We start from the raw sequence: 10,320 nt of genomic DNA, 5'->3' as shown, positions 1-10,320 counted from the left end.
TTGATGGTCCGTGTCTCATGTGAATGCGTCCTGCTTTGCTTGTCTCGTCAGTCCTGATTTCTCCCAGCTGTGCCCTCCTTCTGTGTCTCATTCCCCTCGTTACTTCCCATTCCCCTCGTTACTTCCCAGTGTATTTAAACCCTGTGTTTCTCTGAGTCAGTGTCGCGTTGTCCCTCATGCTGTGTGGATCTACCTGTGTCTCTCTGTGAGTTTTCTAAGTTCCCAGTTTAGATTAGTTTATGTTTTTTCCCTGCCAGCAAATAAAGCTGAGTTTTGAGTTCACCTCCCTGAGTCTGTGAGTCCTGCATTTTGGGTCCGACTCCTGCCTGCCGCACAGCGATTCATGACAGACATAGTGTTTTATATACTCATTGCAAGGATGTGTCCTTGTTGTGGAGTTCAACTGATGATGACTTTCTTTTTCTAATATGCTTAACTCAGATGAACACACTGGGAGCTGAATGAACTTAATATGTTAACATGGTGAGAATTTAATGAATGCACAAAGTACACACAGCTGCTATATCATGGTACATAGAAAAAATCTGGTTAAAACTATTAATAACGAAAATATTATGCACTTTAAAATGATTGAATTGTTTTTACTTACCTGATGTTTTCTTGTTTGAGGTATGGTTTGATTCAGGCTTTTGACGTTTTGGAACTTCTGAAGTGAAACAGAAACATTAAAAAAGAAAATCGTGTTTTTGCATTTTTCATGCACTCATAACAAAATCACACATTGTCATCTCTACTCATGCCATGCTCTTAGGTCACACTAATTGTGGGATTCTGATTAATTACCGTCACACATACCACATCAGTGATTTAGTTACCTGATGGTGGGGTTACAGGAGTGGTATTATTGGAAGCACTGGGATTGCTGAGACTCAGTTGTGCTGCATAAATACATAAAAGGTTTGTTTGTTTTTAATCTAAAGAAAACATTCACAATGTTCTGTATGTTACTTAGATGTGTAGTCTCTCTTACCTGTGATCATGCATTCTTTTGCCAAAATATCTAAAAATAAAAAAAATAAAAAAGTGTTTATGTGTATAAAAATGAATGTCTATGTTTTGATGGGTGATTTTGTTGGTTGGTTTTCTTGTGTTTGCCTGCGGTGCATTGGGAGTCATCTGCTGGGTATTTAAGAAGCAGCGTGACAGCTCTCGGGTGTCGGATTGTTGTCTCGGCCTTAAGTGGTAAATCATCAACCTGCTTCTATGTACAACTTTGATTTGCACGACATTCACGGATCGTCATCTCTTCTGCTTCACTGCCCAGCCATTCTCAGTCTGGAGTTATCCTGGCTAACTCTCCAAGCTACCTCCCTGCTCACCTGCGCTGCCTGGGGTCCACGTCGTCCCCACTTCAATGTCCAGCCTTAAGTACCTCGCCCAAGTCTCTAGTAAATGTGTGGCAAGTAAGCTCTCTAACTTATTCCTTGTGCAGTCTCTCGTAACTCCTTTGCTTCGTTTCTACAGGTCGCTTAACTGCGTTTTCTCCTTTCCCCCTCCGGACAGTTTGAGTTCTCTGTACAGACAGAACTGTCATGTTTGTTAAACTGAACTACAAACATTAATTGAAATGTTTGTAGTCCCAGATTTAAATCTAGTGGGGAGTCCCACTAGGTTTAAATCTGGGACTCCCCACCATTTGACCTTAGAACTGAAGAAGCTTCTCGGATGAGAGGTGAAATGTCTTCAAGCAACTGAAAGAAGTCCAGACGCTTTTCTTTGCAAGCTCCTTTGTCTACGATGACCTGGATGACTGAGAACCTTCACAGACATTAATTGAAATCCTGAAATTCAGGATCTTTTTCAGAGCCAGAGGAAACACTAAGTGACTGCAGAGATGAGGTTTTCATATAACACCTATAAAACAGGAAATTAACAAAAATACACAGCGTCTTTAATAGTAAACACACATTCATTTAGAAACTGCATTTTGAGACTACTTGTGTTTTCTTTGTCTAATATTTACATTTGTTTGAAAAATGGGAAAACAGGAAGGTTTTTAGACCACTGCATGTCTTTGTAAACTACCCCTTCTTGGGAAATGACAACAATGGTTGAATATTAAAAACTGATGAGATCTGTGTAGGAGATCAGAGAGTTGTGACCAAGTAGAATATTAATGATTTCATGTCAACCTCAGCTGCAGCCTTGCTCACCACTAGCACATGCTGGGCTCAATGCTCAACACTGAGCATTTACAACTATTTACAACTCTTACAAAAAGGCTTACTAAGAGTTTAACCATAGCTGAACTGTGACTTTATTCACATCTTCTGGCACAGCTGCACTCTTATAACCACCAGTTCCAATAATTTTGAATTTTAATGGACAAACAGGCTGAAATTCAATAAACTGAACAGAATTCAGTCAAATTAATCAGATCAACTACAAGAAAAGATGGAATAATTATACAGCAACTATGACACACTTTGTAAAGTTATGTCAACTTCAACATTCGGTGGCAGTTTATTTAATTAATGTTTCATTAATCTCAAAAGTAGCATCATATACACTAAAACAGGTTATGTTATGTTTCTCTTTAACTTACGTGTCAAGCTGTATCGATCACTGCGAGGTGACAAAGAGTTGGGTTCATTTTCCAAACTGTAATCACAGCTGGCATCCTTTTGTTGAACAAGAAGTAGATGCTTCAAAAAATCAGCAACTGGGACATAAAACTGGCAGAACCTCTGTTTGCTTTTTCTGCTGCTTTCCTTGGAGACAGCTAGATTTCGGACTGGACGTCTTGCTTCTCCAAAGTACAGATTACATCTTGTATCATCTTTCACAGATCCAGGCAGTAAGCAAGTGATGAGAACATGGTCCCCATCAAAAGGCTGAACGCTCATCTCTGGTTTCTGACCTGCATGAAGATCAATGGAGTATCATTAAGAATCACTTCATGTTTCAACAGTGCAATAATAAAACAGTGTTGACATTCACAGATGTCCTACTGTAAAGCTGAGTCATCATGTTTTATAATTTACATTAACATACATGTGTGTAATGTTAGGAGAGTTTAATCTAAACTGAAATGACAAACTGTCTGTCACTTCGTACGCTGACAAAGACTGTGTTACTGTGTGAAGAGGGAGAATTCACATCTGCATACTGCACAGCGTAAAAACATCTCACTTTGCCCTCAGAGGGTGACCTCTGATGTGACACTAACAGCAGTTCAGTTCCTGTCTGTGTCTGTAAACGTGAGAAACCTTTGATAGTTTCTTGCTCCCCTGTATAAAATAACCTAAACATATTGAAGCAGATGATGGTGGCTGACAGTGACTGAGTCTGTCTCTGAGATCACTGTTGCATTGGTCCAAGACACGCTAAACAATAAGAGGTAAAGAGGCGTTTTATCAAAAATATAATTGTTAAATATGACAGTGAGAAATTATGATTTCAGTAAAGAGCAACTCATTAGAAGAAAAACATGTTAAATCCTAAAAGAACAGCTTGAAATTAAAATTGTAAATTGTGGACTGACCTTGTCCTTGAAGCTCAGGTGAGGAAACTGTCAGAAAAAAATGACAAACTAAATATAAATATTAATAATTTTTAAAAATATCAGTAAAATGTAGACACTTTTTTTTATTGTATCAGAGTCCAGATAGAAGTCAAGATCAATTTAATTTAACACAAGGAAATTTGTCTTGGTCTCCATGCTGAATTTTCTCAATACAAATAAAATACAAATAAACAAAACAAACACACACTGCACAAACACTCAACACAAAACCAGCCATCAAAAATTATTGATATATAAAATGCAAAAACTTCCAGGATGTTTAACTTACTCACGAAGATGACAAATAACAGGAGTCCAGACATGATGAAGCTGAAAACTACAGCTGTCCAGAAGTCTGACTGATACACTCGATCAATCATTTTGCAGAACTTACACAGAGTAAAACCACAGGAAGTAACAGTGCTGAAACTCCCACATAAAGACCACAAGCTACACAGTGAACAGGCTTTTGAAAGTGCCAATATGTTAGCCTGAGCTAAAACCACAGGAAATAAAGAAAAGGAGAGCATGTTTTGCACCATTTCTGTTGCTGTGGGTGAAAACATGCACAAACACAAGCTTAGTATAATTATGTTGTTTTTTAATTCTGCATTCATTTCCACAACAGCTTTCAAGGTTCATAGTCTCTGTGCTGCTACTTTTTTGTCTTTTGGATTTTTTCTTTGTTTGTTTTTATGCACTAAATAGCCATTACATTAGGTACAACTATTCAACCGCTTGTTAATGCAAATATCTAATTAACTAATCAAATGAAGCAACTCAGTTCATTTAGGCATGTAGACCAGATCAAGACGACCTGCATAAGCTCAGCTTGAGCATCACAATGATGAAGAAAGGTGATTTGAGTGACTGAAAATAATTCAGCTTAATTTTATTTATATCGTGCCACACTTATGTCTTCATGTTCAATCTCCTCCCTGCTTTATTTTTGAGCACCTGCAAGTAAGAGAACCACATCTTAAAATTATGATTTGGTGCAATATGAATTAAACAAATCTAAATTTTATTCTGTTCTTGTATAAATATGACATGATGTACTTCCTCATCTACTGTAGGCCAATTATCGCATGTCTCCCCTCACTCTCCCAAAATTTCTGTCATTTCATTGTTACTATCTAATTGTGGCAAAAAGCCAAAAAATAATCTAGTATAGATTCTAGTAGAATCTGATACTGTGCCAATTCAAGTACGCATCAAACTGAGAACGTGAAAAATTCCCAGATGTGGTCTCACTCTTCCACTTTTATCAAGCATGCATCGTTGGTGACTTGTGTGTACTTGGGACAGCCATATATCCCAGAATGCATTTCGTCCAAAACTCAAGCGCGGCAATGGTGAAGAAGCACAGCTAAAAACTTTTAAATATTACTCTTTCTGGGTCACAAAATAAACTTTTAAGTTATTTTCAGCGAGAATGCAGCTGTGTAGACTTCAGATATTTGCTTGATTTATCAAGACATCACATATTTGCAAAAGTGCTCGTTTTCAGAGACAGCTGTTACCCTCCAGCTTGATAACAGGTTGTAGGTTGCTTTGCTTTCACTCTTCTGTCTGGTTCAACTGAAACCAGCTCAATGGGGTTTAAGTCTGGAGACTGTGCTGGCCACTCCATGTTTTCAAGCTCACCATCTTGTTCTTTTTTCCTGAGGTGGTTCTGGCATAGCTTGGATTTGTGTATTGGGCCATTATCTTGCTGTAGTTTGAACCCCCGACCAACTAGATGCATACCAGAGGGTATTGCAGAATGCTGGGGTAGCTATTTTAGTTCAGGGTGCCTCTCACTCTGTACAAGTCACTGACCCTGGATCCAGCAACACAGCCCCAGATTATCACACTTCCTCCTCCATGTTTGATAGTTGATGTCACACACTGGAACCACCCTTTCGCCTTTTCAAAGGCGCACAAAGATCCTGCGTTATAAACCCAAGATTTCATATTTTGATTCATCAGTCCAAAATACCTTCTTCCAGCATTGCTTCTAACGGAGAAAGTCTCAAGGGATGGCTACTATGAGGAAAGGCAGCCCAGAAGCTTTATCAGCGGGACACATCATCAGTTGTGTCCCTCAACTTTGCAGGGTATTTTGTCCTTTTATCACAAATTATTCTACTAATTTTTATTTTTAAATTTCTTTTTAAATTCCTTAGTTAGTTATTAGCAGTAAGTCAGTAAAACATTTTTGCTCTGGTTGTAAGAGCTAACATTGCCAGCATCTATCAGTGAAGAAGTGCTCGAATACTTACACACACGCACACACACACACATACAAAGTTTGTATAATTATGTTCTAGGTGCATTTCGTTATTCATTTCCACAATAGCACTAGTCTCTGTGATCGTTTTTTGTTCTTTTGGATTTTTTGTTTGTTGCGCTGAATAGACGTTACACTGTTAAACCACTTGCAAATGCAAATATCTGCCAATCAAACTTAGTAACTCAATAATCAAGACAATTTGTAGAAGTTCAACTCCTGGAAAAGGCCAGGACCAGAAACTGCTGGCCTACCGCTCCTCAGCGTACAGTGTCCTCTCCTACTGCCTGTGTCACGGCTGCGGCAGGAGGCAGGAGGGAAACACAGCTGGGAGAAATCAGAGCTGACTAGACAAGGTAAGCAAAACAGAATACACTAACATGAGACACAGACTTTCTATGTTAAACAGGAACTATAACACAGAGACGTGGACTTGACACTGAGACTGAGAGACATGACTGACCAGGGAGGCAAAGGGAACCACCCCAGGAGGATCTGGTGATGGCCACCCCTGGAGGCCATCAACAGATCCTCCTGTCTCTGGTAAACCAGGCCCTTCACAGGTGACACTTTGCACCCCACCCAGCACCTGTTTGACCCGCTGCCCTCTGGTCAGCGCCTCGGGTCTATCAGGTCCCACACCTCCAGACTCACAAATAGCTTCTTAAACTGTCTGCCAACAACCATATCCCCCCCACACCCCACCCTGCTCACCTTACCTCGCCAATTTGAGCCAATTTGGTCTGAGTAACCTTCATCACTCAGGCCACTTACACATGGACCTTACACAGACCAAGTCTTTTCTTTGCACCATCTCCACGCACTTTGCAACTATTTTGTTCTCCAATGTGTGCCTTTGTCTTATTTTTGTATACATTCCTCTTGATTTTATATATTTCTCCTGTTTGCTATTTATCCCTACTGTCTACTATTTACAATTTATTCCGACACAGTTGGTGTGGAGCACCTACTGTTTCGTTTTACATGTACAATGACAATAAAGGGCTATTCTATTTTATTCTATTCTATAATGGGGAAGAAAGGTGATTTGAGGGACTACTCAAAACACTAATTTCATTTTAATTTTGAATATAAATTTAAAACTAAAACAACTAAAATTGATACTCGGTACTTTGTTTGGCCTCCAGTTGCTTGTATGCATGCCTGACAACATCAGGGCATACTGCGAATGAGAAGATGGATAGTGTCCGGTTGAAGCTTCAAGATCTCGACAGGGCACTGTTGGACCGTCTGATGGTGGACTGAAACATCGATGGGCTGAAACATAATGTCCCAGAGGTGTTCTGTTGGATTTAGCTGAGGGGAGTGTGGGTGCCAGTCAGTCGTATCAAATCTTTCATACTCCAAGAAATGCCTGCATACTCTAATGACATAAGGCCAGGCATGTAGATTTCAAATGATCTACATTGTTTGTTTTAATAAATTTTCATCACTAGATGGCGGTGTTTAGCAAAAATGTGTAATTGTAGCTACGCCTGCAGAAAGCATTTAGAATGAGATCATAGTGTTGTAGTGGTTAGATCTATTTTGTAAGGAGGTTCAAACCACAGTTGGAGCCTTTCTGAAGAATTTGTTTGTTCAAACACATAAGCCACAGGTGTGAACATGAGTGGAAATAAACTCTATTCTCTTTCTCTCTCATTGTTTTTGCATTGTTTTTGGAGAGCAGTTGAGGTTAGCGTCATAAGGAGTGGATGGAGCAACTTTGATGTATTAAGAAAAAACTTCCTGTGACTGCCCCGTTTGTCTGATAGAAAATGTTGTCAAACATTTGCATTAATAATTAATGTTAGCTTCGATTTTTGGAGTCTAGACGAGATTTTACCATTTTCATTATCGCCATCTTTAAAAGCAATGTCTCCAGTACTGGAGTTTTCTGGTAGTTTCCAGTTTTTATTGTTTCCAACCATGTTTTCTACCTAAGAGTTGGTGCTGGTTATGATCATTTCCACCATTAGATTCATAAGATTTATGTGTCATTCTGTTACATCTGGGTTTCATCAGCATTTCATCTTCTTCTCCTGTTTGCGCATGAAAGACTCCACCCACTAACTACTCCATCTCATGGCTCAAAGTGGTGTTACACAAGATTGCAGGTTGGACCTTTTTGCAGAAAGTTTAAACAGTCCAGTGTCTGACTTTCACAGCACTGCATGTTTGCATACCTGTGATCCTTTCTCCTGATTCTGAACTGTAGGTTTGAGATAAACAGTAAAAATTGTTTAAAATTTTAAAAAAAATTGAATATCTATAATAATTTGGCTAATCTCACTGATTTCTAAAAAGAAACACTTTTCCTTTATTTCTTTTTTCTACCACCAAAAAAAGTTGTTTTTTTGGGGGGGGTTTTAAATTCCAGAAAAACAACATAAAAAATGCACAGTTCAGGATGCAATGACTTAGGACATAACTGTGTCTCTTTTACTATATGTAGAGAGAAAGTAAATTGATTTCTGCAATTTGTAATCAAAACACATTGTTTGCATAATCAAAATAAACACATCACGTGACCCCCTATCTGATTTCTACTGCACCACAAACTGCAACATTAAAAAAAAAAAGAAAACAAAATGAACAACACTATATGCTTGAACGTAAATGCTCCCCAGAGAGTGAAAACTCTAAAACACTCTGGAGTTGAAATTGTAATGCCCAGAAAGAGTAAAATCCAAAATGATATTTAATAAATTCAATAACTGACCAAATGCAGACACATTAAAACTATTAAATTTATTATATTGTCGATTACAAGTGAAAGCCCAGATGAAGGTGCATTGCATTTGTCACACCGAGGAAATACGTTTTGGACAATTTTTTAGTAAATTAATAAACAAAATAGAGCAACAACATAGACAGTGATAAAAATTTCTTCAGGAGGTTTGGCTGCCACATGAAGATGACAACAGTAGCTGTACATGATGAATATGCAGTACTGAACACTATAACAGTAGTATTCAGTACTGCATACACTTTTCAAAACCCATTCACACTAAAAACCACGGGAAACAACAGCACTGACACATTAAGGCCACAAAGATGCACAAAGAACAGCTTTGCATAAATATCTATACATGTTGGACTGAGATAAAAGAACCACAGGGAGGATGAAATAAAGATAAAATGAGCATGTTTGTACATTACTTTGACTTTGTCTGGGTAAAAGGCCTCACTATCTGCAAACACACACACACACACACAACTTTGTAAAATTATATTTATATCTAATGGGCTTCAGCTTTCTTAGGTAAAATGCCTTGTTGATGCCAGAGGTCAGAGGAGAATGGCCAGGCTGCTTCAAGTTTACAGGAAGGCAACAGCATCTCAGGTTTAAATGTTTCAGTGTGCCTGCAGCATGCTGTACGTCATATCGTGTGGGACTGGTGTAGCTCGTTCCTCAGAGATGGTGGCGTATGCATGATAAACATCAGACTGGAGAAAACAGACAGTCCTTTAAGTCTGCAGCATCTGTTAAGCTCAGAAAAGATATTCTGCACCTCAGGTGTCACTTACCTCATCGTGTTTAAACTCTTCTCTGTTCAATTTCTCTGCACCTGCAAGTAAGAGAATCACATCCTAAAATTACTTTCAGTCAGGCAGATGCAGCTGCATTCACTGCATGTGATTCCCCTCTCACTAAAGTCAAAAGTAAATCTTGGGAAAAAACAAAAACTTAAAAACATTGTCTTGTAGCTTTATATCATGAATTTGTCATTTTATTCTTAGAAATGTGTACATCTAAGAGTCTTCAGCGCTCAGATACGTTCAAATTAAATGAATAATATGGAAAAGGTTTATTTTATGATTTTTACTGTTGTTGGGCTTTTTTCATATGATTACAAAAAGGAAACGACCTGTGTTATGCTAAAGGGTGAACGTTTGCAGGCAACGTGTTGTCTCTGTCACTTTGACAGTGAATCATCAAAAATATAGAGGGTCACTGTTTTATCTGTAACATTCATTCCTTATATCTGGCTGTTCTATGAGTCATATATGGGTGTTTTTGTGTATGTAATCCAGATTGTGTTTACATATTCTTGCATGATTGTTCTTCATAGATAAATATTAAATTTAAGTTTATAAACCTAAACTTTTAAGTGAAAAACTTAATATAAAGTTTTTCACTTAATTTTAAAACACATATTTCATTAACTATACATAACCAATGTAATTTACAGCCTTTATATAAAGCCCCCTACAGATACAGTAGGTGTTGAGGTTTCTACCCCCTGCTATACTATCGTACTGTCATTATATTAATGCTGCTATCCTGTATATATCGTACTTACTATTGTTTGAGTACTTGCGATTGTTTTATTGTACTTTTTATACTTTTTTTTATTTTACATTTATATTTATTATTGAATCTTGCACCAAGGGAGCAGCACTCCAATTTCGTTGTACTCTGTACAATGACAATAAAGGCTATTCTATTCTATTCTATTTTATCACCACTGGTACACGTTCACACAGCTATGCTATGATTACACCATGATTTTTTTTT

General features: G+C 38.0%; 1 protein-coding gene across 1 annotated transcript in view; it reads right to left on the bottom strand.

The window, feature by feature from the left end:
- The window catches only part of LOC102193115 (serine-rich adhesin for platelets-like), a 15,935-nt gene extending 13,171 nt beyond the window's left edge, over window positions 1-2,764 (bottom strand). The window contains exons 1-4 of the mRNA XM_005741512.1: window positions 2,567-2,764; window positions 992-1,021; window positions 837-899; window positions 611-667 (exon numbers count right to left, since the gene is read on the bottom strand). Coding sequence (XP_005741569.1) covers window positions 611-667; window positions 837-899; window positions 992-1,001 — 130 coding nt within the window. The 5' untranslated portion in view covers window positions 1,002-1,021; window positions 2,567-2,764. The remainder of the gene's footprint in view (window positions 1-610; window positions 668-836; window positions 900-991; window positions 1,022-2,566) is intronic.
- Window positions 2,765-10,320: the final 7,556 nt, after the last annotated feature.

The sequence above is a fragment of the Pundamilia nyererei genome, unplaced genomic scaffold (genome assembly GCF_000239375.1).
Source record: "Pundamilia nyererei isolate P.nyererei 1_Seehausen unplaced genomic scaffold, PunNye1.0 scaffold00110, whole genome shotgun sequence".
Classification (NCBI taxonomy): Eukaryota; Metazoa; Chordata; class Actinopteri; order Cichliformes; family Cichlidae; genus Pundamilia; species Pundamilia nyererei.
The sequence above is the reverse complement of the archived record's forward strand: the minus strand, read 5'-3'. Positions and strand labels throughout refer to the sequence as shown.